Raw genomic sequence first — 27,827 nt, forward strand, 5'->3', positions numbered from 1 at the left:
CTCCAGGACAAATAAATTTTCAATAGCAATGAAGTACACTGTGTGTTAAATAGATATTTACATAAAACGTGAAGTTTACTCTTGGAGAAACAAATTTTCAATAACAGTGAAGTGCATTGTGCGATATATATATATATAAATGGTGTCTCTTCACTCCTCGATGAGTAAATTTTCAATTTCAGTGAATCTCTAAGTACATGTGGATAAATATACATGTATATGTTCACTTAATACATTTGGAAAAAAAAAAGTAGAGGATACTGAAATCATAGGCAATGAAGCACACATTATGGTAATACATTTTAAGTAAACAGACGTTACTGTGTAATGCATAATTTCTCTATGCGAGAAGTTCACCGTATACGGTTACATGTAAGGTAGAGTACATATGATTGTCAAGTACACAAACACATGGACAATGCAGTATATAAGTATATAATATAATTTTAGTTGCCGTGCAAGTACTTAGTATCAAGTAATGCAATTCCATTGAGTTACACTGCATGTCAGGGATGTCTAAATGTACTTGTAATTATGGTCGACGTTGGTTGATTACGTGGCCAAATGGTATGAGGTCACTTTCGTCACGGATCGTTGACACGTGGGACTTCAGGTCCTTCACCATGATTTTGCCGTTGGTTGTCCAAGTCTGGAGAATGTGTTTATTCCTGACCAACTGGTGCGCATGATAACACAAGTTGTCTCTGAACCTGGTCAGATCCTCATTAACAGAGATAGTCGAATACTCCGGATTGTTCCGAAAGCCTTTGCCAGATTTCAAAAGCTTAAATTTGGCCACAGTAGACTTGAGCCTCATGATTATCTGGCGACGCTTGTCCTTTACTGGTTTCCCAACCCGATGGGAACATTCAATGTCTTCAGCTGATAGGCCCACACCACAAGACTAAACAGCTTTGAGAACTATGGCGGTGGTGTTCTGTCCTGGAACTTCAGGAAATCCCGAAAAACGAACCAGAGACCTCCTACCATACTGTTCCAAGTCGTCCAATTGACGACGGAGGTCCCGGTTCTCGGCTTCCAGAACAGAAACGCGTTCCATGAGAGGAGCCACAGCATCATGGACAGCAGCACTAAAGTCCGTCAGCAAACTGACCCTCACTGCGTTGGCGATACGTTGGATATCAGCATCACTGATATTTCCAGGCTGATCATAATGAGTAGGACTGTACGAGGGCAGTTGGGATGCTGGCTGGGGTTGGGGATGCTGATCATGTGAATGCTGAACATGGCTAGGTGGGGCACCAGGCTGGGTGACTGCTGAGGCATAGGGAGGTCGGATGTAATTACTCAACGACATTGGTGTAGATGTGTAAGGACTATATAAGTTTGTACACAATTTATTCTTTTTAATGTCCCTCGAAAAGGACGGAGAAGCAGACGATAACGACGACGAGGAAAGATCGCAATGAGATCGTTTGAGACCGGTTTCAAATGCACTGTAGTTGGCCGCTGTCATGAATATATTTTTGATTACTCAAGATGTAAACAAACCACGAGCACGTTACTATTTATAGCGACACACACGCATACCACTGCTTGATTGTAAGAGTTCAACAGGTAAGGTTGGCTGGGTGGCTAGGCCAGTACGTGAATTACACGCTTGGGTGACTGTACATAGTTCTTTATGTTAAAATAAGTGTAGATTGATTGTCACACATTTGATTATCACACATATTTTTCTCATGAAAGTGTGTTCCTACCTTTAGAGTAGGTCATAACTTACGACGCATATCACCAGCAAGTCCAACCAAATTCCATGGTACTAGGGAAACATGAAAAATTGGAGAGCCACTAAACAGCGCTGCTTTGTTGTCGCACCGGAAGTTCATATTTTGCCCTCGTTTTATTAAATTTTAGTTTGTATTATGTTTATGATGACATTTTTCTAGGTTTTTTTTAATGATATTAAGGTCCTGTCCATTTTTTCAAGGAAGGACAGTCTGCTGACACCATGGATGAAACTGAAATTACCAATACTGCCGAAATCATAACTGAAGACGACATTTCGAAACATTCATTTTTACCGGAAGAAAGATTTGTACCGGAAAAGGTGGATAGGATCGAGATCGAACGTGAAGATCTAAAACACAGGCTTCTTTACAATGTGTCTGATCAAACGCCTATACACATAGCCATCTTTTCTGCTTTTCAGGTATGTATCAAGTGGATTTGTTAGCGTTTTGCTACTGTTTGTATTCCGTTTGGCTATAGATCTGGGAATGTAGACGAGTAGATATGTGTGCATGCACAGATTTACAACAAAGCAACTGTTTAATACGTTTCTCAGCATTCTGTAACTGTGACAACCTTTGTGTTCAGCTTCAAATGTGATTTTCAAAACTCGCCACAAATATTTCATTTCAGGTCTTCCAGTTTCGTTTCATAAAATTTGAATATCTTTTGAAATGGGTTTATATTGAAGAATATGAAATTTATTCCAGTCAGTTGTTTCTGACATTAATCCATTTCGCATCCTTGGTTTGAAGAATTTTGTCCTCAGCATCACTGATGGTCCAAGAGGAAGAAAACAACTATGTGATGCAGTGTAATTATTTATCTGGCTATGCTGTATGTTGTTCTGAATTTTAGTTGAAAGGTGTTATTCACTTGTGTGTCTTCTTTTTACACAATAAATAATAGTTGCTTATAGATGCAGTCCTTGTCCATGACGGAAATGTTTGGACTTACATCTTATTTTCTTTTCCATCCTACAGCAAGTCCTGATAGGATTGTCCACTTCGCTTGCCGTATCGTCATTCGTTGCTGATGTAACATGTGCTTCCGAATTTCCGGACATAAAGACCGACCTCCTCAGCACGACTCTACTTATGAATGGAGTGACAACACTACTGATAGTTACTATTGGCACCAGGTAATCACCCTTAGTAACGAATAGAGCTTCTCGAGTAAGGCTTAAAGAATGAGATAGACTATTTTCTCCCACAGGAATACTATATTGATAACTCATTTTTCTTCAAAATGTGTGATTATCATATCTATGCTTAATTATTTAAAGCTAACATTGTAATAAAATGAAATGATAAAGCTTTATGAGAACTAATTATCCATCTATTTTAGCAAACCCGAAGAAGGTTGTATGTATGTTGACTTGTCGATAACAGGGGAATACCAACATGTGAACAGAATCAGAATCCATGTTTCAGAAGAGTAAGCGTTTTCTGTTTCGTTAACGACAGGAAATCAAATATTTCTAGTCGATATCACTACGAATACCCTAAAACTTTCATCAACCCGAATCTCTTGAGACCCTATGCTGTGACATTTTTTGTCAGTTGTCGGAATGAAACCGTGATATTGGGAACAGAAACTTGATCAAATCAGCTACGGGAAAGTGTAGGAAAATATCGAAATAAGCTAATGACGCAGAAAAATCTGTCATGTCCTTGATTTCCAATTCTGGTGGGTATATACAAGTGTTGTGTTCTGTAGATATATGAGGGGCGATGACTCGTGTTGACTTTTCGCGTTATATGTAAATACACCCCCCCCCCCGCACACACACACACACACCCACCCTCCCCCCCCCCTCCTTTGATAGAACTCTTCTGACATGATGGCATAGTATTTAAATCACGTGTTATTCAAAGACATCATCAATACGACTAAAAGTGATAATGAAGCACTTTACAAGGTGTTCGTGACCGTTTTTTTGGTAAGCTCTTCGATAAATTCGAAAAACATAAAATTCAGTCTGCCAACAGTGGGGCACAGTTTGATTCCATGGGTATGCCAATAGTCCATTGAAAAATATTACCATCAAACTTCACGAAGATATAGAAAGACATTTTTTTATTTTCTCTTCTGTCTATTTCTTCTTTGATTTGAAAGAATTTTTCATGAGTTCAAAACAGTATATTTCTATGAAAAGAAACGAAGACGTTCTTCAGATTATAATGGGATATGATGGTGAATAGAATGGACAGAATCGAATATTCTTATTAAAGAAACTTTTTTTGTTTTTTTTTAGAAGAGGGTGTTGAAGATTTGTCAAAAGGTCTTTGAAGTCTTCTTAAATTCACATATCATTAATCTTATTTCTTGAGGAAACAGTATCACAATAAGACTGTTACCTGATTAGCTATTACTAAGATCAAGACAGCAAGACGTAAGAAAAAAGATTTGGTTGAACAGCTATATGAGTATTAAAATACTCTATATATTGACTCTTGTGAAGTAACGGAAACCAATATAAATAGGGGTGGTCTGTAACGTAGTTATCAATAAGCAATCTAAATTATTATAATACTGAAGCATGATTAGCCATTATTTCTGCTTGTGTGCAATGTGTAGGTAGGGTTTCCTTTGCTACTAACCAAGCTTAGATCTTTTGGTATTGAGGAAATGTAATCATGTCTGCAGACAAGGATTGAGCTATTGCCTTATATGCAGAGACAATAGTTACATTTTAACCCTTAATTATCAAAGGATTTTCAAGAATAAATAATTCTAATTATTTGCCAAAACTAATTTTGATGAGTGCCAAAGGGTTTTCATCAGCGATTTTATCCACATCATTACTGTATTTTTATCTATCAACTCGTTCCGTTTAACGGCGGAATCTTTCCTTTTACATTATTCTGCTTTGTTTATGTTGCCCTGTTACAGTTCTTGATTTGTATATTATCATTTTGACAAGGTACCTGGCAGTATTTTTGTCTTGGTATTAGTTTTTTCCTTTGCATGATAGTATTTTTGACTTGGTAGTGCTCTAGAGTTTACCTAGAAGTATGTTTGTCTTTACAGGATACCAGTTTTTCAGGGAGCTTGTGCCGACTATGTAGTGCCACTACTAGCCATACAACTAGTGAACAAAGATTTCTGTAAACTTCCCGGTAAGTTTTTACTATTTCTAGCCATACTACTAGACAACAAAGTTTTCAGTAAAGTCCCAGGTAAGTTTATACTATTTCTAGTCATACAACCAGTCAATAAAGATTGCAGTTAACTCCCAGGTAATCTTTCACATTTACTAGGTATACAAGTCAAATATTTCTGTAGTGTTCCTGGTACATATTTACTCTTTTTTGCATGCAACTATTCATCAAATATTTTTGTTTAGTGATTTAAGTATGCATTTGCAAATTTTGATGTAGCGTCCTGTCTAGCTTAGGTATATTAATAATCGTTATGCTTTCTAGACTTATTCTTCTATTTTTGTTGCGGTTTTTTGTCTGATTTTTGTGTGTTTCATAGATAACGACAAGGAAATACCTGACATGTTGACAAAATCTCAAATTCATAAACAATGAAATGAAAGTTTGATTCTCTTCGGTTAAATTTGATCACTTTCTTATTTGTTCTGCTTCAAACGGTGTATTTCATCATATCATATTTAGATTCTGAGGACATAGCAAATGGTACATTGACCAAAGGAAATTTCAGCCAACTAAATGCAACATTGGATGACGTTAGTCGAAAGAGAGAGCATGCCTTTACAAAGTTACAAGAGGTAAATTTATTAAGGATTACGAATAACCAAATGTGAAATTTCATTCTATAAGGAGATTTTTACATAAGCGCGTTACCACACTGAAGGATAAAATATCTTTCTATTATGATTAGCTAAATAAGTTGCTGAATTGTAATCTAAAATCGCAAAAAGTGTAATATAACTTTTTCTTTCTTCAAATATCTTATTTCAGGATTACAATTTTTGAACCACATGAAATATTAGTTGCCTTTACCCAGTTATGGTATATTATTAATCATTGTGAATGTCTTTAATGTGGATGTACGTTTATGTATTGAATTTGATTTCCAGCAGATATTTTGTTATACTTCATACTTTAAATTGTGACAAATTCACATATTTGGAAATCTTAGATTTCGAGAGAAAAAGGTTTTTGCCCTATACATTTAGTATGCAGTAGATGCTTAGCGCATTTAGATTTTTAAGAAAATTTGATAGCTATTAGCCTAACATTATTTGCCAAGTGTATCTCAATTTAACATGTGAAAAGCTCAAACCTGATCTATAATTTTTCGTGATCTTTCAAGATTATCGAAGTTCTAACATTGATTGGTGCATGAATTTCACTAGTTCCAGGGTTGTCTCATGTTGGTGGGCGTCATCCATACTCTGGTCGGAATGACTGGCACTGTGGGCTTCCTCCTTAGGTTTATAGGTCCAATCACAGTGGTACCTACTAACCTACTCAGTGGCATTTTTCTGTCAAGGGCAACCGTCAAATTCTGCAGGACTCACTGGGCCATAGCTTTGGTGTAAGTTTCGATAAATGTATTAATCATATTTAATATCAGAGGTAGGTATAGTGTAAAATACCACCAATGCAACAAATTCGCCATTCAAACTCAAAATCAATTAAGTGAATGCTTGAAACAACATATATGGAACAAGGCTCAAAGGAGTAGGACCAGGAGGTCCGGAAGGATAAGAGTCCCCTGCTTCATCACCAAATCGAACAATTGGAATATCTCATCTATCGTCATATTTTACGAAGATTGATAATTTAGGACCAAGTCATTTGTGACTTGTTTAATCCATTGACTGGAAAAGCATGGAAGGGAATATTGTAAAAAAGAAAACTCCAAATAAAAACATGCAATCATCACGCTTATCACACGTCTTGAAGACAGCTGTCCCCTGGGAATATCAAGATGAATGAAACACCTTGTTTTAAAATGAATGATGGGTGAAATATTTTTGAATTTTATAAAAAGATAAGATCTACTAGACTTGATTTGGCCTGCTCTGCGGTTAAGAGAACAAGCCGCTGCATAACTGTCTGAGTTATGTTGTTGTGATTTTGTAACTGGGTAGTTTTTAGAATGCTGGATGTTCATTAATGAGTACAAAAACATTTTATTAATGACTCTTGTCAATGGAATCGGATATTCATAAACTTTGAGCACTTGCTCTCAATGAAAATTTAATGTTGCAGAGAAGGATGATGCCCTATTCCTCAATACGAATTGGATTTTACGCTTTCTTGTCACTGCTAGAGACTATCCTAGAAGGTAGAGGTGGGAACGTGAACTGATCATCCAAAGCAATATTCACGTCACAGGAGAAGGCCTATCACCTTGTCCATTACCACCATCAAATTGCTGATGGTTGAATTTTTTTTTGCTCTGAATTATTAGCATGCATTTTTTGACACATTCATTTTATTTTAAAGGTCTATATTTCGACTTGATTTCAGTTTGAGATATATATGGGTATCCACAAGCCATAGGAACTTTATTACTTTTATGATCCACTAATTCTGTTTTAAATATTTGGATGCTAAGGGAAATAAAATTGTCTGGTATGAAAGGAGTTCGCCATTGTTTTACTTTCATTTTCGCACCTGTTCAATACTTTTTGCTTTAACCATTTATATGTGTCAGTATATGTATTGGAGTATCCTCTTCATAGAACGGCTGGGACATCGATAATTTTGTCACAGTACCTCGGTGAAAAGAAAATGCCGTACCCACGCTGGTCCAGGAAGAGAGGTTTTTACTGGAGCTGGTATCCCTTCCACCAAGTCTTCTCGGTAATAAGAATTATTTGCCTTACTTTATTATCATTGCCGCATCGATACTGCGATTTTCAGAAAAAAAATACTAGATTTTAATATAAGCATATTTATTTCAAATTCATAAATGAAATTGCTTATAAATAGAGAGAGATAGATAATCTACCACCAGAGAAATAATTGTCTTGTGTATTAATGCTGTAGTTCCATATGCCACCTATTGAAGATGATTGTATAATGTGTAAATGTCTTCCTGATGGTGGTATGATATATTGTGTCAGTGTTCGCTGATGGTATGATATATTGTGTCAGTGTTCGCTGATGGTAGGATATATTGTATCAGTGTATGCTGATGGTATGATATATTGTGTCAGTGTTCGCTGATGGTAGGATATATTGTATCAGTGTATGCTGATGGTAGGATATATTTTATCAGTGTATGCTGATGGTATGGTATATTGTGTCAGTGTGTGCTGATGGTATGATATATTGTGTCAGTGTTTGCTGATGGTATGATATATTGTGTCAGTGTGAACTGATGGTATGTTATATTGTATCAGTGTATGCTGATGGTATGGTATATTGTGTCAGTGTGTGCTGATGGTATGATATATTGTGTCGGTGTGTGCTTCTGGTATGATATACTGTGTCAGTGTCCTGATGGTATGATTTATTGTGTCAGTGTGTGCTGCTGGTAGGATACATTGTATCAGTGTGTGCTGCTGGTAGGATATATTGTGTCAGTGTTTGCTGATGGTATGGTATATTGTGTCAGTGTGAGCTGATGGTATGATATATTGTGTCAGTGTGTGCTGATGGTAGGATATATTGTATCAGTGTGTGCTGATGGTATGATATATTGTGTCAGTGTTCGCTGATGGTAGGATATATTGTATCAGTGTATGCTGATGGTATAATATATTGTGACAGTGTGTGCTGCTGGTATGATATATTGTGTCAGTGTGTGCTGCTGGTAGGATATATTTTATCAGTGTGTGCTGATGGTATGATATACTGTGTCAGTGTTTGCTGATGGTAGGATATATTGTGTCAGTGTGAACTGATGGTATGCTATATTATATCAGTGTATGCTGATGGTATGGTATATTGTGTCAGTGTGTGCTGATGGTATGATATATTGTGTCGGTGTGTGCTTCTGGTATGATATACTGTGTCAGTGTGTCCTGATGGTATGATTTATTGTGTCAGTGTGTGCTGCTGGTAGGATACATTGTATCAGTGTGTGCTGCTGGTAGGATATATTGTGTCAGTGTTTGCTGATGGTATGGTATATTGTGTCAGTGTGAGCTGATGGTATGATATATTGTGTCAGTGTGTGCTGATGGTAGGATATATTGTATCAGTGTGTGCTGATGGTATGATATATTAAGTCAGTGGGAATGATTGGATTTTGAATTTTGGTCTTTCGCATCCTTTGGTGAAGTGAATTTTTAAAGGGGGGTTGGGGGGGCTTGGTAAATAGACATTTGACTTTCATTTCAGTTTCATATGACTTTGACCTGTAATCCATCGACTTCTGATGCTTGCAACTAATTACGTTTCATTATATCATAACAGAATATTCACCAGTAAGACTTTTTTCAAAGAGGTATTGTGCTTTACCGTACCGGAGTACTTGTTTGTTCATGGCCGTGATCTGTGCATTCAGAGTCAACATGAGGGAAATGTTCAAGAATTGATTCATATGACTTCTTTAACCACCCACCCAATAATGTATGTTGTACATCATGTTGATCTGCGCAACATTCAAACAATGAATTCCAAATTATGTCATACTGCACAATAAATTCTGAATATTGAATGTTGTACATTATCTTGTAGTGCAAACCATTCAGACTCTGAATGTTGTTTGTTGTTATACAATGTATGTTGTGAATGCAACATTCAAATATTAGGAACGTATCGCATATCCTTGTGGGCATCAATGGATTTCTCAATATTGAATACTGCATGTCGTAGGGATTGAAGGTAATGGGAAGGCAGAAGGGGGTAGAGGGTAAAGGGTATGGATAAATTCTGCAGAATTTTATTGAAATGGGTTCGATGGTTTTCCAGTAATAGTCGCAAAAAATAGATACAAAACGGAGATATGGGATTGCAACAGGTATGTAAAGATACTGAATTTTGGGTAAAGGGTTTGAGTTTAATAGTAACCATTGAATGGTGCTGCTGCCTAACGTAAAGTAAAATGTTATCAAGATAGGTGTGTCTAGTAGTCTGTTGAGAAAACCCTTACATACAAGATTTCTAGAGTAATATCAATACCATGATTAAATGCTGTATAAGGTTCTTTGGTTAATGTCTAACTTTTGCTATAACTAAACTGGAATTTGGAAAAGGCACTTCAAAGACGAAAATGTGACATGATGTAAATTAGTCTTGAAAGATAATTTGCACAAAGCTGAATATACCTTTTGATATGGACATATGGAGCCATTTGATGTTGTAAACTGCATAATCATCATAAATTTTCTCTCGTGTCGTAAGGTGTCAGGTGTTGTATTACAAATGCATCGTAAGATAAATTTGGAATGATATTCTCATTTAGATACGAGACTGTGTGTATACCAGGACATAGTTGTATTCAGTGGAAATATCAGAATGTAGTACACCGGAGTACTAGTAGATTATTTGATGAACTTAGATTAGGTCTTTTTTCAAAAACGATAGTTATAAATAACCATCTTAAAAGGATGACTTTTTCTTTTGCTTTATACTCCCTATATCAGGCAAGGTGTAATTGAAAATTAAATTCAATACATTCCTTAAATACATGTAACGATAATTTCATTGATAATATCTCAAACTGCATGTCATTTCCAATTACATTTCTGTCAAGTATATGTTTAAAAAAAAAAAACCAAAAGTTTAATTGTATTTTACCTGCATTTGTCGATAACCACCTGATATATCCTTATTTTACTTGATTTACTTTGTTAGCAGGTGATGGGATAAATCAATCTTTTTTCATATGAAGTCGAGGTATGTGGACATAATGCTTAAATAGAAATTTTTATGACAAATGATAAACCAAAAGGTGGGAAATACAGAGCTTGTGAAATGGATCACTTTCTACATTCAACTTATTTAGAAATAAATCGAGATGTTCACACTTGGTTATCGATTTAGTTGTCACTGTATATATTTTTTCATTCGAAGTACTACATACTATTACATTTACAATACACACTGTGTAAAGGTATACCTTCTGTAGTTTCCTCTTTGTTAAACAAGTCTTAAATAAGTCCAATGTTAATTTGCAGTAGTGTACTTGTGCTTATTAATTATAAATCCTATTTTGAATATATCATTTATGTCTGTAAATGTAACTGATGGTTTATTTCTTTGTACTGTGATATGTGACACTTAAATAAAACATATTGTATTGTATAAACATCTACGCTTATGGATGTTAAGCTGTACGTTGAATCGAAAAGCAACAAAACAAAATAATAATTGTTTGCTTTTGTTTATACGAAACTACAGATTTTGATCGGTATACTGGTAGGCTGGGGAATGTCGGCTCTCATGACAGTTACAGGAGCACTGACAGATGATCCCAACGATTTCCAGTATATGGCAAGAACAGATGCACGGTCAGGAATCATCAAGGACGCCAACTGGTTTAAAATGCCTTATCCTAGTTTGTATACATATATTTCAATTAGATATGATCAACAAATGTATTGGTATCTTTAATCTTAAACAGACGTTGATAAGGTGGGGTTTTTTTAATCATTTTTTGTGAATTTTAATGTGCAACGTTATGTTTATTGGTAAGGCAATTGCTAGATATTTTTTAGGAATACAAGTATACATTGGAAACTTGAAACTATGTTCATACACAGTGTAAATCATATAACAATCAAAACAGTGATAACGTCATGTACTATTTTGATGTTATGCGTGAAGAAGGATTTAAATAAGGTCTGTCTGTTGTCCAGTCCAGTATCTTTATGGTAATGAAATTGTTCGAAATTGAAAAAAAAAGTTTTGATTGGAATTTCTGCGGTAGAATACTTTGTGTTATATTGGTGTATCGGATTGTTTTTTATGAAATAAACAATCCATTTTCATGTCTTAGATATTTATCATAAGTCCTTTCTATTATTCACAGATCAGTTTGGAAGGCCGTCTTTCAATGCTGGCATTTTCATTGCATTTCTCATTGCAACCATAACGTCGATCCTCGACTCTATTGGTGATTACTACGCATGTGCAAGAGTCTGTAACATTCCTCCTCCTCCACGACATGCAGTTAACCGTGGGATAGCTGTTGAGGGATTTGGTAGTACCCTGTCTGGACTTTTTGGTTGTGGTCATGCCACTACAACTTCCGGTGGAAATATCGGTGCCTTGGGAGTCACAAAGGTCAGTTTTTGCCAAAATGAATTTCATTCGAACTTATTCAACCATCTAAGCTACATCCTCAGCCCCAGGTGAAAATTGCACTGACGCATTTTTACCAATTACACCATGACGTAATTTGACATTAAAAATTATATTCCATGCAATGAATCTTGATACATATGTCATAACATCAGTGGTGATATAATAATGATAACATACAAAATATCAATTAAGAAGGACGAAACAGTTTATGGTGCAGGTTTAATTCATTATTCGGCTCTACTATTTATAAATCTACAGAAAATTGCGCATCACTTGTGTTTTCTGTAAATCTTGGACATTGCATCTGGAAGACACTGCTGGTGAACTTGTGAAATTGTGAATTTCATGGCCCCAGTGTCTCACATTTCTTCGTGGGGAAGGAGCAAAGTTTACTCTAGTTTATATAGGAAAACTACATTTTTGAGCATGATTTGTTTAGATTCCATTGGAAATATCTAAAAGTTGATTAGAAATATAAGTGAAGCGTGACGGCCAGATGGTATACCCATTTTGATCCTGACTGACCCCCAGGGGATGATGGACGGGGCCAAAGGGAACAAAATCAACTTCAAATTCAAAACTCTTCTTTTCAGCTCTCAGATAAGGTATAATCAAATGCTCCTCATGAATGGAAGCATCTTAAGGTGCTTTGATTACCCAAATGAGTCTCACATTTCTTCCTTTGGAGATTTTTTTTTAGACTTGACTGTAATTTTCATACAGAAATATCATTTTGAGCATAACTTTGGTTATTTCCCTCTTGAAATAACTTTATATGAATTATCAGTAAAAGATGACAGTTTTGATGGTATGCATGTATTGACACTGGCTGGTGATTCAGTGTCATAATTTCAATATTGCTTATCTTAGGTGACCGTCAAGGCCGCTAGGACTCGTTTTCCTTAGACGACACAGGTTTTAATGTTTAGGTCCTTTATCGTCACTGAGAAGTCATAGAAAAAGGAAAAAGCTGAATGATGTAGTTTTATTCATTATTTAACTCATTGATATCTGATTTTCAATTCGTATCGAATGTTGGAAGGATAAAACAAGAAAGTGGAAGATCATTTCAAAAGAAAACTGAAACAAATTTTGATAACTGAGAGAATGCATGCTTGCTTTGGAGAATAAAGAAAGTCTCAGTCATGTACGTTTTACTTTATTAACAGGTAGCGAGCAGGGACGTGTTTTGGTGGGTTTCTCTCATTTACGTGGTATTTGGTCTTGTTGGAAAAGTCTCGGCAATCTTCATCACAATTCCGTTACCTGTGCTCGGTGGCGCTATGATGGTAATGTTCGCAATGTTTAATGGCGTCGTGCTGTCAAACCTTCAGGTCGTATCATTGTCTTCTACACGGAACATGGCAGTTATGGGAACTGGACTTTTAATGGGATTAATGGTGCCTTATTGGCTTGAAGCTTTCCCAGAGGACATTAGTACAGGTAAATGTTGTGTAAAGGATACTGATTCCAAACAAAGGATATGATGAGGCGGATCACAACCCATTCTGAAGCACTTTTTTAAGACAGTAATGCACTCTAAAGAAAGTATTGATAATTTTCCCTCTTGAATATTATTATTATCATCAATATTTTTCACGCCAGCGATTCTGATTCTTCAGGTTGAGCATACGTTGTGCTTGGATTTGAATAGATTATTCTACACCTATTGGTTGCATGGTTTACCGGTAGAACATTAAACAACGTACTAGGCAAAATCTGGATTCATATGTTGGCGATGAGAAATTTATTTTTCAACCACAGACCAGCTTCAATATGTAACTTATATATTATCTTTGGTTTTAGGATTCATAGATAACATGCAAACTAATTTGTGTTGTTATCAGAAAGGTTTGATAATGATAAACATTTTCTCCTCTTACTACATTTTTTAAAGAAATTTTATTGGCCTATAGCCCCGTTTGAGATCATAACTACCAGCATCGCCTGAAGTAGACATATAGTTTAAATCGTTATTAGATCATTGACAATGTTATTGTTACTGCATTCGAATAAAAAAGTATGTTTAATGAACCAGTAGACAAGATAAAGACCTACAAGATCTGGTAAGTTATTGATCATTCTTCTAGTTAAACTTATTGAATATTCGTATCGGCTTTTTGCAAAAAGTACACATTTGTTCATTTGTCTTGTTTAATATTCTGTTTACATGTTTTTTCATTGTCGTTACAGGAAGCCCATATTATGACAATATTTTGAAAACTCTCCTTCTCAATCCCAACCTTTGTGGAGGAGTGACAGCATGTATCCTCGATAACACCGTGCCAGGTATGTACAACTGTAGCCCAACAAAATTAACGACTTATACAAAAGCATTATGAACTAAAATAAATTGGTTCATCCAATAGAGAGTATCATTCTAATATGTCTTTAAGATTAAGGGGTTGCACTTTATGCTAGACAATCTTTAAGATCTGCAGCACACCCCCCCCCCTCTCCCCTCGAATATATATCAAATGCATTGCAAAACATTAATTTCCAACTAACCACTTTGAACAAAGTTGAAAGTATAGTATTCTAACATCAAGTTGTCCACTTTTTCGTATGAAGGTTGTCATTGGTCAGATTTCAAGGGTCAAAAGTCATATCTGATAACTTCAGTAAAGTCATCAAACAATGATATTTATTTGCATAAGAACAATGTTCTCCATGTCTCACTTAAATGTCTAGTCTTTCAAATAATGCATGCACAAAATGTTTATGTTGAATGAATATAAAATATCTTGACCTATCAAGAGAAATGTCAAGTAGACTTTTCTTATTTCCGGGTTTGACATGATTTTTCGCTAACACATTCCAATGATCAAGAGGTCCTGAATATCACTTCTTCAGTATATACACAAGTATATGTATAGAAGCTTTCTCTTATCACAGTGTGCTGATAAAAGGAGTCATTTCAACAGCTGGAATTATGCAATAGCAATAATACTTCATTAATGTCCTTCATTAAATGATGAATTGATGAATGTATGTGATATAAGATTGATTTGAATGATTATTTCTAACAAATTTGGGTTACTTTAGTGTACTTTAAATATTTTCATTTCTCTTTGGATTCTACGTATAGATCCTTCCTATTATTTCATTTTAAACCCAGATACGTGATGAAAATTTAGTGACTCTTTAAGTTTCACAATTCATTTAGTTTCATTATAATTGAAAACAATTGATTTCATGTCTAGGTACACTTGAAGAAAGAGGGATTACAGCTTGGCAGAACCCCGAAGAGGGAGATAACTCTGTTAAGTACAGCGAAGGATTAGATGTATATAACCCTCTTATCCCTGCAAAATGGATGTCATGGAGAATCATGAAATACATCCCATTTTGTCGGTACCAACCTGTACGCTCAGGCGACATAAACAATCACATAGGATAATCAGATGGTCACATATCAGACCATTTGGTAATAAAAATAATTCTGCTTAAAACCTTTTTGAAATTATATATCTTATTTAAATATTTGACAATGAAAAATGAATAGGTAGATAAACAAACCATTGATACCTGTCAGAAATATCACACACGATGTACATGTTGTTACGAATATACTGCAACCTTGTAAACAAGAAACTATGATACACAGAAACAAAATTCTATTGTGGTATGTAAACAATATAAACAGAAACATCATTATATTTATCTATTATTAATATCAACACATAATTAGAATCTTTATAGAGTAGATATATTAAGAATACAGAGTCAGTATTGTTCAAATATTCATATCATTGTTATAAATTATTTCCATAAACAAATAGAATATTATAATGGCTTCCCGTAAGGTATCTTAAATTTTGATGCATAACAGAATATTGATATTTTTACGAATATGAAATACAGTATTAAACAGCAAATTATCGTGGACATCAGTATGACTTTTTCATTAATTATATAAGTATCACAAGAATAGATGATTAAAACATTCAAATGCTTAATTTCAATGTCGTAATCTAGTTAGATGTTACAATGAAACTATTTATTCTTGTGTTCCTGTACACAAGTACATGTGTATCAAAAGGGAATTCATTAACTCCTAATTTTATTGTATTATTTAAGGAACAATTTCCAAAACGTTGATGCAAACAAAATAAGGAAACAAATGTAGGAAAAAAGTTCATTGACGTCAGATAAATATGTCATTACACTTGGCATTATGACCAGTATAGAATTGACCGCTATACTCAGTGTTATACCGACCCTTCTTCTGTCTGCTAAGCTTCATTCTAATATACAAGAGCAGCCAGTGGAGACTTGATGAAGGAAACCAGCCTATGTTGTTTTCTGTTTAGAATCGATGCGATAACTGCTAGTGAACATAGCGAATGTTTGATGGAAAGCTCACTTCTGCAACATCCGTTTCACTTTGAATGGAAAAATCTGGAAATTTCAAAGCATCAAATGGAAAAGCATCGTCCTGATTGGTCAAATTTAGAAATAAATGTATATATCTTCGGACAATGTTATATAATTTGTTTGGGATTTTTTTTTGTTCATTAAATATCATATTTTTCTGGCAAATAAACTAAACCGGTACGTTGTCATTTTTTTTTTTTTTTTTTTTTCTTTTTTTTTTTTTTTTTTTTTGAGACAAAAACCTTTTTCCAAACTAAGCTGTAGTGTCAAATGCATTGAATAAATGTGATTATTTCAGCGATCATAATGCATTGCAGGGTAAACAGGTATAAAAGACACAAAAGTGAATAGTATCTTTCAATATAAATTAAGAGTTGGCTTCATTATAGCTATATCATACACAGTAAGCTGTTTCATCCCTTTTAAACACATTAGTGATATCGATGTCATAAAAAATGAAACTTTGGAGGCAAATGATGATAATCTAAATAATGAAATCGGTCAAAATAATGTCAAAACCGTGAGACGAAGTAACCACTTTAGTCAATAATCATCGATATGAATAATTTCAAGTGTACTGAACCCTGCAATCATTTAAATACATTAAAACATGGTATACAGGTCACGATAAATATCCGAGACCATCAGTCCATCAGCAAGTTAAAAGCTGCATCAGGTAAAAAAGCCACTAAAGTGAGTCATACATAGTGAAAGCTGTTCCATAATATACGAGTTTAGAACAGCTGAACCATAGACAACATGTTAAAGTAGTTAAATCTAGTCATGGTAGGCTAAAACAAGATGGCGAGGATCCATTAAACCACGCCTACTTGATCTTGTACTTACTAACGAAGAATATATGATTGCGAAATTAGATCATCAAAGCCAGTTAGGAAAGAGTGACCATTACGTCTTCGTTTTTGACTTAGAATGCTATGCAACAACAACAAATATTTCGCGACCAATTAAATTGTACGATATTGCAATTAATAAAGAACTTAAACAGTATGATTGGGAAGAAAATTTACGATTTAATTATGTAAACTAGTGTTGGAATGTATTCTATCGGAAAATTTTGGAAGTAGAGAGCGAATATGTTATAACACCAAAAGTACATAACAAAAACGTATACGGATATCCTATTGATAAAGAAATCGGAGATATTATCTAAATGAAGCACTCTCTAGAAAAGTATAAGAAAACAGTTTGAAAATAAGTTATCATCAGAGGCTAAATTATCATCAGAGGCTTAAAGTAACTCTAAGGCAATATGGAAGTACATTCGCTCGAAATCAAAAACGAAAACGAAAGTAGGAGATCTCTACTGAGAACCAAGAAATAGACATTCGCGTAAAGAACAAAACGACAGAGAAAGGGCTAACATTTTAGTACCTTACTTCATAAGCGTATTTGTAACCGAACCAGGTGATGAAACAGAAATACCCAAAATTCCCAATAAGGAACTTATTTTCCCAATGCAACCTATATTTTTTAACCATGAAACTGTGCTAAAAGAACAACTGAAGCTGAAAGTCAACAAATCCCCTGGAATGGATAGTCTGCACCCACTTTTTTTAAAGGCAAAATCAATATCATCATCTATAACTTTACTGTGCAATATTTCATTGCAAGTAGGTTCTGTACTATATTAAAAAAAGGTGACAAGTGTAAGCCAGGAAATTATAGACCTGTGAGTCTAACGTCCATCGTATGTAAAGTATTGGAAACAATTTAAAGAGATCATATCATTAAACACATTTCTGTCAATTCTTTACTATCTAAGAAACAATATGGTTTTGTAGCTGGAAGAGCAACGAGTCAACAACTTCTCAAGGTATCAGATGAATGGACGGAACTATTAGATAAAGGAGATGAGATTGACTGTATATACACGGACTTCCAAAAAGCATTCGATACTGTTCCACATAAAAAGCTCCTCAGCAAAATGTCATCTTATAGGATAAGGAAGGAAGTCATAAATTGGACGTCCAGTTTTATTTCTAACAGGCAGCAACACGTTTCATTGAACGGAGAAAACTGAGAATGGACAGAAGTAACTTCTGACATACACCAATGTTCAGCATTGTTTGTCGTCTATATGATACTAAAGTTTTCAAAAGTATACGCGGAACCGCTGATGTCGATACCTTGCAGGAGGATATGACCAAACGTTGAAACGTGAGTGATAAATGGTTGTTGAAATTTCACCCATTAAAGTACAAATCCATGCATATAGGCCGACTCTGTGAAGATAGAACATATTATATAGAAAATATACTCTTACAAGCTGTGGAAAAGGAGAAAGACATAGGCGTGATTATCAACAGATCTCTCACATTCGAAGATCACATAAGCACCCAAGTAAAGAATATAAGACTCTTTTCTATATGGGTATGTAGGATAGGGATATTCCACCCGAGGGGTCACAAAATGTGGTAAAACCCGAGGCTTGCCGAGGGTTTTTACCATATTTTGTGATCCCGAGGGTGGAATATCCCTATCCTACATACCCATATAGAAAAGAGTTTTTTTCTCTCATTTCTAATCTCATATTATCAAATATTTGCACTCACCTCGCGGTAGCCATCACTGGACGCCGCCATTTTTCAGATTTCTATTTTTTTCCTTGGGCCATATACATAAAAAATATGCTGAAATAGATTCTCCATCCCCGAATTTTGCAAACTATGTTTGCGGTCGAAAACATAATATGGACTTTGAATGTAAACATCCAACGTCAGTGTTTAACTGTTTTTTCTTCAAGCGGGCTGGGTCAAATACCCTGTCAAATATATCACCCAGAGACATGCGTACGCGTTCAAATATAGTGCCTTAAAACACGCAATAAAACAACACTTTTCTTTTTAATATTTACTATTGCTCAATGTATAATACATCATAAACACTTTTTACATCTTTGAACATGTTGGTCAAGTTATTAATACTACTTCACTGTCAATAGTAATCTTACAAATCTTGCACATTTATGAATGGAATTCTTGGTTTGCTTGTGAGATGACGTCACTTACGTCACACCGACAGGAGGAAAGTTAGTCATTGTCACTTTCAATCACACGTGGACGACGGCGGAAAGGCCGAGTCCCAGGGTTGGTGATGTTGATATTTTTGACAGTTTTGTTAATACGAGCCTGCAAACAATGACTCCAATCGACTATGCGTGTTTGTGGATGAAGCGGATGACGAGGACATAGTCGATGAATGCGCGGGAAAAAACTATGAATTACTCCGCGCGCGAGGCTTTATTACACAGGCGCCTGTGTAATAAACGTCTATCATGACCATGTTTATTGCCCTGGACAGGCCTATCTGACACAGGTGGAAATGAGAGAAAGCTAACTTTTGCAGTCATAAGGCGCTCTTTTCATTTTCTAAAGGAACATAATTTTTCACTTCTATACAAAACATTAATAAGAGTTCATCTTGAATATGCTAAATGATTGAAACAGTTAAACTGAAAGCTTCGAAACAGATACCTGGTTTTCGGAACTTATCGTACCCTGATCGACTGAGGAGACTCTAACTGCCAACACTCAACTATCGGAGACAACGAGGGGTTGTGATAGAGATGTTTGAAATCCTTAATAATGTTTAAAATAAATGTACAACGGATTTTATTAGGATGTGGAAAGACCATCCACAAAGGCAGGGAATAAGACGTCAATCGCTGAAAATATTTTCACAACATTCCAGATTAGATATTCGCAAGAACATTTTTTACTTACTTATTGCAAAAGTTTGGAATAGTCTTCCGGAAAATGTGGTATTACAACGATAGATATATTTAAAAACAGACTGGATATATATCGGCAAAATCAGGAACTCTTCTATAATAATAGATCTCAGATACATTAACATGTAACGTCACATTCACTTTCATTTTAATTTTTATGTCATGTTTTTGAGTCCAATGAAGAGGATCTTATAAGATCCTGAATCAGTCAACAAACTTAACTTGACTGAATGTAATGTCTTGTAGTTAAAACTGATTGATGTATCTTTAAAAATCTGGACTAGCTTTTATTTACAGTGTACCCACATAGAAAAATAGAACTGTTGGTGATCGATAATAAAAGAAAGGGTTGAAGACCTTATCAAAATCAACCTCCCCAATTCCGAGATACTGACGTGTACGATTTTCACCTATCTTTCTACTACTTAACAGCCTGAGGGTGACTCGCACTGAAAGGGAGCCTATCACCTGTGACGTCACAAGTTCAACGACAGGTAGCAGCCGCAATGTCAGGAATAAGCATAGAAAATTCTGATGAGAACATTATGTGGACTGTAAAAAGCCATATGAAATTTTCCAGAATTTTCAGACAGTGATCAATTCAAGCATATTTATTGTCAGCCTTAGGACAACGGACGAGGCACAAGTTATCACAATAATTATATATAGAAAACAATTACTGGCATGGAAACAGGCATTTAAAGATGACACAAAAAATTGAGAAAGACGTTTTCCCAAGGACAAGTTTGCCCAGCTTTAGTTACTAGTGTGTTTAATTGAAACCAAAAAGACGAAGCGTAGTATCACTATTTCAAATTTTCTTCAGTGCTAATGAATTTTCCGTATTTCATGACAGAATTTCTATATTCCAAAGTGATATACTGGGATCCATCAGTTAAAGTATTTACAAAATAACTTCAACGTTGGTGTCCGCTGTTTTTGATATTGATATAAAACATATCTATATATATATGTTATATTTAGCATATCATACATAAGTCCTGTAAACAAAATACTGCTGCTGACCTAACACAAGGAATGCACAATGACATCATTTTGTCATTGTGATATACATATATATGTCATTGTGCATTCCTTGTGTTAGGTCAGCAGCTAAAGTATTTTATCTACAGTAATCTACAGTATCATGTATGAGATGCTAAATTATATCACGGACTTTGTAAGTATTGTTAACTTTCTCGAAATTCTTACCATTGTACATGAAATATACACAAATTATCATTTGGCATCAGTTCATTCCTCCCAAAGTGTACAGGTAAACAACGCTAAACACACCTGTATAACGTGTTGCCACGACAACAAGCCAATCTACACCGTTATATCTGTGTCAAGGTATGAGATCAAATTGGAAGGGGTAATGTGAACTTGTCAGATTTCAGATTTTATATCTCACTCAGACATACAAAGTATGTTACAAGAAATCAACATTAAAAGCAATTCTTCACATGGCAGACAAAACTCACGAAACAATTAAATACGTGCATCTAGACGTTTTTGAAGATTTTTTAAAAAGAAATTAGCTTATATTTCACAAAACTTTAACGTTACAAATTGAGGATAATCCATGCATTTTACTAAGACTAGGATTCACACAATAATTATTTGGAATAAATATATAGTTCTTTTAATCGGTGCATGCTCATAATTAAATAAATAACGAAATTCTTCACCAATATAATTACCACAACCTAAATTACGAAGTCTGTTTTCCCTAGGTATTCCGATCCATCTACCAGTTTCCACGGTTAGATTTGTATGTGATCTTAAACAATAATCTGTCTTTCTTTTGGTTTTAGTTTCGAAAAGTATTTTTCCATTATTTATTATACAATATGCATTTACACGGAGGGATTTTCAATATCATGAAACCATTTTTTAATAAACTGATCTTGTAATCTTTTTTGATAATCGCAGAGAAAAGGAGGAGTGCCAATTTGGGCCTTCTGGCGGCCATGACCGATATTTTTTATTTCTTGTGTAGGAATTCCTTGGGGTTAGGCGGTCATGATATGACATAAAATTAAGGTTAGATCTGAGCCATTCATTAGTTATGGGGGGGGGGGGGGGGGTAAAGTGGGGGGTAAAATTCATAAACAGCTCCATTATGACAAACCTACATTATATTTTTGGATTTTTTCTTCTTAATTTTCATGTAATAATCCATATCAAAACATTCATTAGTAAAATTGATTGAAAAAAATATTCCATTGTTGAAAAGTAGGTCATGGTAATTAAGCTCATTAATTGCTAATTATATTAAAGATGAACTTAATTTTCTGCCTTAATGCACATAAAAACAATACCTTTATTATGTGTCATGCTTTAGTCAGATTTATTTTTGAATACTTTATAGAAAATGGAGAATTAATTAATGGGAGGGGGCGGGTTCACACTTTTGACAACTTTTGGTTGATATCAGAGTTGTCTTATGTAATTATATTAGATAATAAATATCTAATAAATAAATGTTAAATTGTACTGCATTAAGAACTGTTTAAAATAAATTGCTTGATAAATGTAGAGATATTTAAACCAGTTTGGTACGGCTGGTTGAGCTTTAAGCTAAACTGGCGGGATATAATGCCATCCCCTGACATATACCTTGTTAAGGATCTTTGTGTCTACCGGTGAGTATACATGTGCACCTTGTCTCAGACAGTTCACATACCCTTATTAATACGTGGCAACTACACTTCACAACCTCAGCGATTTTAGTATACTTTCTTGGTTTGACTGTCACTGATATTGTACATATAATTTAGACATATAATTGTAATTCAACTGTTGTTCATAATTTTGTTCATCCAAATTAAGGTTTTAATAAGGAGTGTTTTCTAAGTTTATGCCCTGTTTTCTTTTCTTTTATCAATATGCCAGTGCACAGGCAGTGCGCTTGTTGTAAAGCACAATATAAAGTAAGGCTCTGTTGTCTGAATAAAACAGACATTCTGTCTTACTTGAAAGCAAATATTAATGATGCCTTAAGGTTTGGTGACCCCGTATGTAAAAAATGCAGGGGAAGATACTACAATCACCATTCATCTACTGAACATCCTAGTAGCGATGTAGAGCACCAGCTTGAGTCACCTGAAAACAAAAAAATCAAACTTGACATTCCACGGGCTACATTAGGTGAATCTCGATGTTTCATTTGTAAAATGTTAAGAGAGGAATGTAAAAGTAAAATGGTAATGCTCTCAACAGAAATGCGAGTAAAGATTTTTATTAAGACAGGTATCCTTGTCCCAAACACCTGCAGATGTTGTTCTTCCCACATAGTGAATGGTGATTTCCCATCTGATAGTCTATCTTCACTCGCATATTCCAGCAAAGACACTGAACTGGATTCTTCTGAAATATCAGAGATCCTTTTGACACTTAGAGCAGCTGCTTCAAAGAAAAGTTGTTTAGACTTTGATTCCTCAGATGGATTAACTGATCAAGATTACTACCGTCTCACAGGTCTGTATAAAAATCAATTTTCTGACCTTTTACGATCAGTTAATCCCTCTCTTTACTCTACACTGAACAGAAGCGCAAGGACTGCATTAGCCATCCTGCTTGTAAAGTTGAGGACTGGCATGTCTTTATCAATATTAGCTTCTCTGTTCAACATGACAAAGAGAATATGTGGAAAATGTATTCATTCAGCTCGCCAAGCATTGATGACCCACTTCGTTCCTTCACACCTTGGCCTGCAACACATCACTAGAGAACAAGTAATTCAAAACCATACAACGGTATTTGCAAGGAAGATGTTTGCCTCTGGTGAAGATGTCGCTATAGCTGTTGCTGATGGCACATATATTTATGTTGAAAAGTCCAGCAACTATACTTTCCAACGACGCTCTTTTTCGATGCACAAAGGACGCCCTCTCCTGAAACCAATGCTTCTTGTGGCCTCAGATGGCTATATACTGTCTGTCCTAGGCCCATATTTAGCAGACGGTCGAAATAATGACGCCAACATTACAAAACACATGTTGAAAACTAACACTGAGAACATCAAGGATTGGTTTCAAGATGATGATGTTCTTGTCGTTGACAGAGGCTTCAGAGATGTGACAGAACTGTTGAATGATGCTGGCATCAAAACAGAAATGCCATTTTTCTTGCCAAAGGGGCAGAAACAACACACACATACTGAGGCTTGTAACAAAGGTAAGGTGGGTTGTGGAGTCGGCAAATGGGCGGATTAAGCAGTGGAAGACCTTGGGACATGTTTTGCCCAACACTCTCATTCCAGTTGTAGGTGATTTTGTGAGAATTGTGTGTGCAATTTGTAATGCTTTTCGCCCCCCACTTGCCTCTGATTCTCCCAATGACCTCATCATTGCTGAGCGAATGTTGGCTCTCTCAAAATGTCCCAATAAATTGCAAATTCAAGTTGAAAAAGAAGGTTTGGCTAGGAAAAGAGCCATATGGGTCAAGCTTGATGAGGCCAGTTTGCCTGACTTTCCTCAGCTGACAGAACCGGAGTTGAGAGATCTTACCATGGGAGTATATCAGTTGAAGCAGGCAAAGTCATATACCATGGAGCACTTGTCTGAAGATGGCCAGTATGAATTAATGGCATGCAGGGAAAAGCCTGGCTTAATTAAAGTTCAGATTCGTTCCAGACATGTTGCTTCGAAACTGTACAACCTGTGGATTGAGTATTCCCCTGGTTTGACTCCTATATCTGGTTGGTATTGCCAGTGTAAAGTTGGTGCCAGGGTAGTGGGCTGCTGTGCCCATATTGCATCTGTTCTCTGGTACCTTTCTTATGAGCGACACCAGCCTAGGATAGCACACCCAACTGCCTCATCAAGCTACCTCAGCTGTGCTGATGACGCAATGATGATTGAGGACTGGTCTGAGTCTGACAGTGACAATGAGTAACTAACTATGTGTACGACCATTGTATGTATAGTGGAGTGAAATGCAACACTAGAGGTTAAGATTGATATCTTTCATTAGCCATTTCTGTGTTAATACTTCGGTAAAACCACTAGATACAGACATATGGTCAAAGTTGTCGAACTAAAATTCAAAGCACCGCCTTTTCTTTGTTTTCTTTAAAGTATGCAAAAATATTTCTTATTAAAACATGGTACATGATAAAGGTATTGTTTTTATGTACATTAAGGCAGAAAATTAAGTTCATCTTTAATATAATTAGCAATTAATGAGCTTAATTACCATGACCTACTTTTCAACAATGGAATATTTTTTTCAATCAATTTTACTAATGAATGTTTTGATATGGATTATTACATGAAAATTAAGAAGAAAAAATCCAAAAATATAATGTAGGTTTGTCATAATGGAGCTGTTTATGAATTTTACCCCCCACTTTACCCCCCCCCCCATAACTAATGAATGGCTCAGATCTGACCTTAATTTTATGTCATATCATGACCGCCTAACCCCAAGGAATTCCTACACAAGAAATAAAAAATATCGGTCATGGCCGCCAGAAGGCCCAAATTGGCACTCCTCCTTTACACCAGTGTCTATCAATATTTTGCGTAAGTTATTTAACCTTTTAAATTCCATATCGGTTCTGATTAGTAAATTGTAAATCAAATTGTACATAATACTGGACAAATTATTACATGTTATAACTTATGCCAATATACAATTATTTTACTTGTAACTTTAATGAACAAAGGAAATCTGCCAATTTTTCCATAGATCATAAAATTTGGCGTGCTCCTTCGAACACATAAAATTTGTTTACAAAACTCCAAATGGAGTTTCTGTAAGTTTTCAAAATCCCATACCTTTACAGAATAAACAAAATATAGGTACTACTAGTGAATCAAATATTTTTGTTTTAATGTCAACAGTTAATGGAATATTTTTGATTTTCTTAGAAACTGCAAACATCGTTTTTTTTTTACTGTTCCATTAATTGTGTTCTGCCTTTAAAAATAATTTCCGTTATAACTTACTAATTTGGTAAAGGTTATGCGTCTTCCAATTTTCCATTTTACCACAAAGTCGTCAGTCATATTAACGAGGAAATGTTAGAAGAAAAATATCATTGAATGAATTACTTATGTCTCGTACAGTTCTTCTGTGAAATTCCTGACTTTGGTTCGTAATTGCACAAAGCATGAAATAACAATATGATCTACCATTACCTCTGAGTAATGCATCTATTCAAAACAACTTTTGTCACAAATACTGAATACTTACTCAAATTGCTTTCGTTTTGTATAACTGCAGGTTAAAATAGAAGTGTTGCTGGGCGTTAAACCGTGTATGAATTTAGGGTCCGTCTTATTTTCTAGAGACCAACTAGATAATAAAAATTATAATATTTACACTAACGAATTATGAAAACAGATTAATTTGGGTTGGTATCCGCACTTGTGCTAAACCATTCTCATAGAGTTCATCGTTTGTCTACTAAAAAGGAGCGAATTTCTTAATTGAAGTTGTAATAAAAAAAAAATTTAATATATATCTAGCACTTAAAATGTAACTCACAGAAACAATTTGTCAACGCAACGAATATCAAAAGAAATTGCAACGCTCGCATATCAAATTTTATCGTATATGAAGTATTTTATAAGTAAAGATAGCAAAACACTCAGGATACACTTTTAATACAATTGGTCATATATGATCTATGGATATTAAAATTGATGTCTCGGGGGTGCTTAATGAGTATCTTAAATCTGAAACAAACTGAGCTTGACGTCTGACGGACGGCTGTGAGACAGACCTAAAATACATCTAAATACTTTCTTCTATTCAATGTACAACTTGTATCATACCTTCATAAGTTTGAATAGAGTATTATCTCGATTGCTGGCACTAGGTGGAAGAGATGTATAGCTAAAATATTCGCTTGGTGTAATTATTTCGCTATATTAGCGGCCATCACGCATTTTATAGTATAAGGCCAAAATATCGGAAATTCTTCGTTAAATGCCTGTATACATGGGTACTCATGTATAGAGAAACGCGATATTTAATCATCTTGAACTAGCCCACAATTTGACAGCTGTAAAATATCAACCCTGTGTTAAAAAGCAACAATACAATTGTGAAGGATCTCCTACTCGATCGAAAATGGTGGGTTTTGGAGGAGAATATATATATATATATCTTAATGTAGAATTACAATCATGGTTAGCTGACGGGCACTTATATCGGAGATGTCACATCTACCTTTATCCACTACCTTCTATTCCTACCCTCTAGATGTCATAAACACTCTCTACCTTTATCCACTCTCTACCTCCTACTCCTATCTCCTCTCTATACCTCCTACCCTCTACCTCCTATTCTCTATCATAAACCTCTTCCTCCTACTCTCTACCTCCTACTCTCTATCCTCTACCTACTACTCTCTACCTCCTACTCTCTACCCCTTACCTCCTGCTCTCTTCCTCCTACTCTTTATCCTCTACCATCTATCTCTTACTCTCTACCTCCTACTCTCTACCTTCTACCTGCTACTTTCTACCTCCTACTCTCTATCCTCTACCCTCTATCTCATACTCTCTTCCCTCTACCTCCTACTCTCTTCCTCCTACTCTTTTTCCTCTACCCGTACCTCCTACTCTCTATCTCCTACTCTCTACCCTCTACCTCCTACTCACTACCCCTTACTCTCCTACTCTCTACCTACTCTCTACACTCTACCCTTTAATCTCTACCTCCTCCTCTTTACCTCCCACTCTCTACTCTCTATTCTCTACCTTCTACTCTCTACCTCCTAGTCTCTACCCGCTACCTCCTACTCT

At 35.3% G+C, this 27,827-nt stretch overlaps 1 protein-coding gene across 1 annotated transcript; it reads left to right on the top strand.

The window, feature by feature from the left end:
* The first annotated feature begins 1,972 nt into the window (after positions 1 to 1,972).
* On the top strand, positions 1,973 to 15,336 carry LOC132560270 (solute carrier family 23 member 2-like). Its single transcript, XM_060224932.1, has 11 exons — positions 1,973 to 2,173; positions 2,736 to 2,893; positions 4,786 to 4,874; positions 5,394 to 5,491; positions 6,083 to 6,264; positions 7,421 to 7,541; positions 11,031 to 11,187; positions 11,662 to 11,915; positions 13,106 to 13,379; positions 14,130 to 14,225; positions 15,140 to 15,336. The coding sequence occupies exons 1-11, from the start codon at positions 1,973 to 1,975 to the stop codon at positions 15,334 to 15,336; spliced, it is 1,827 nt and encodes a 608-aa protein (XP_060080915.1).
* The last annotated feature ends 12,491 nt before the right edge of the window (positions 15,337 to 27,827 follow it).

Source organism: Ylistrum balloti, unplaced genomic scaffold (genome assembly GCF_031769215.1).
Source record: "Ylistrum balloti isolate Yb309-2 unplaced genomic scaffold, AGI_CSIRO_Ybal_v1 Utg371040, whole genome shotgun sequence".
Lineage (NCBI taxonomy): Eukaryota > Metazoa > Mollusca > Bivalvia > Pectinida > Pectinidae > Ylistrum > Ylistrum balloti.

Bases quoted from the DNA above. Each gene is read 5' to 3' on its own strand.
- LOC132560270 (XM_060224932.1), top strand. From the start codon at position 1,973: ATGGATGAAACTGAAATTACCAATACTGCCGAAATCATAACTGAAGAC. The intron at 2,174-2,735 runs GTATGTATCAAG...TCCATCCTACAG, and splicing joins CCATCTTTTCTGCTTTTCAG to CAAGTCCTGATAGGATTGTC. The intron at 4,875-5,393 runs GTAAGTTTTTAC...CTGAGGACATAG, and splicing joins AGATTTCTGTAAACTTCCCG to CAAATGGTACATTGACCAAA.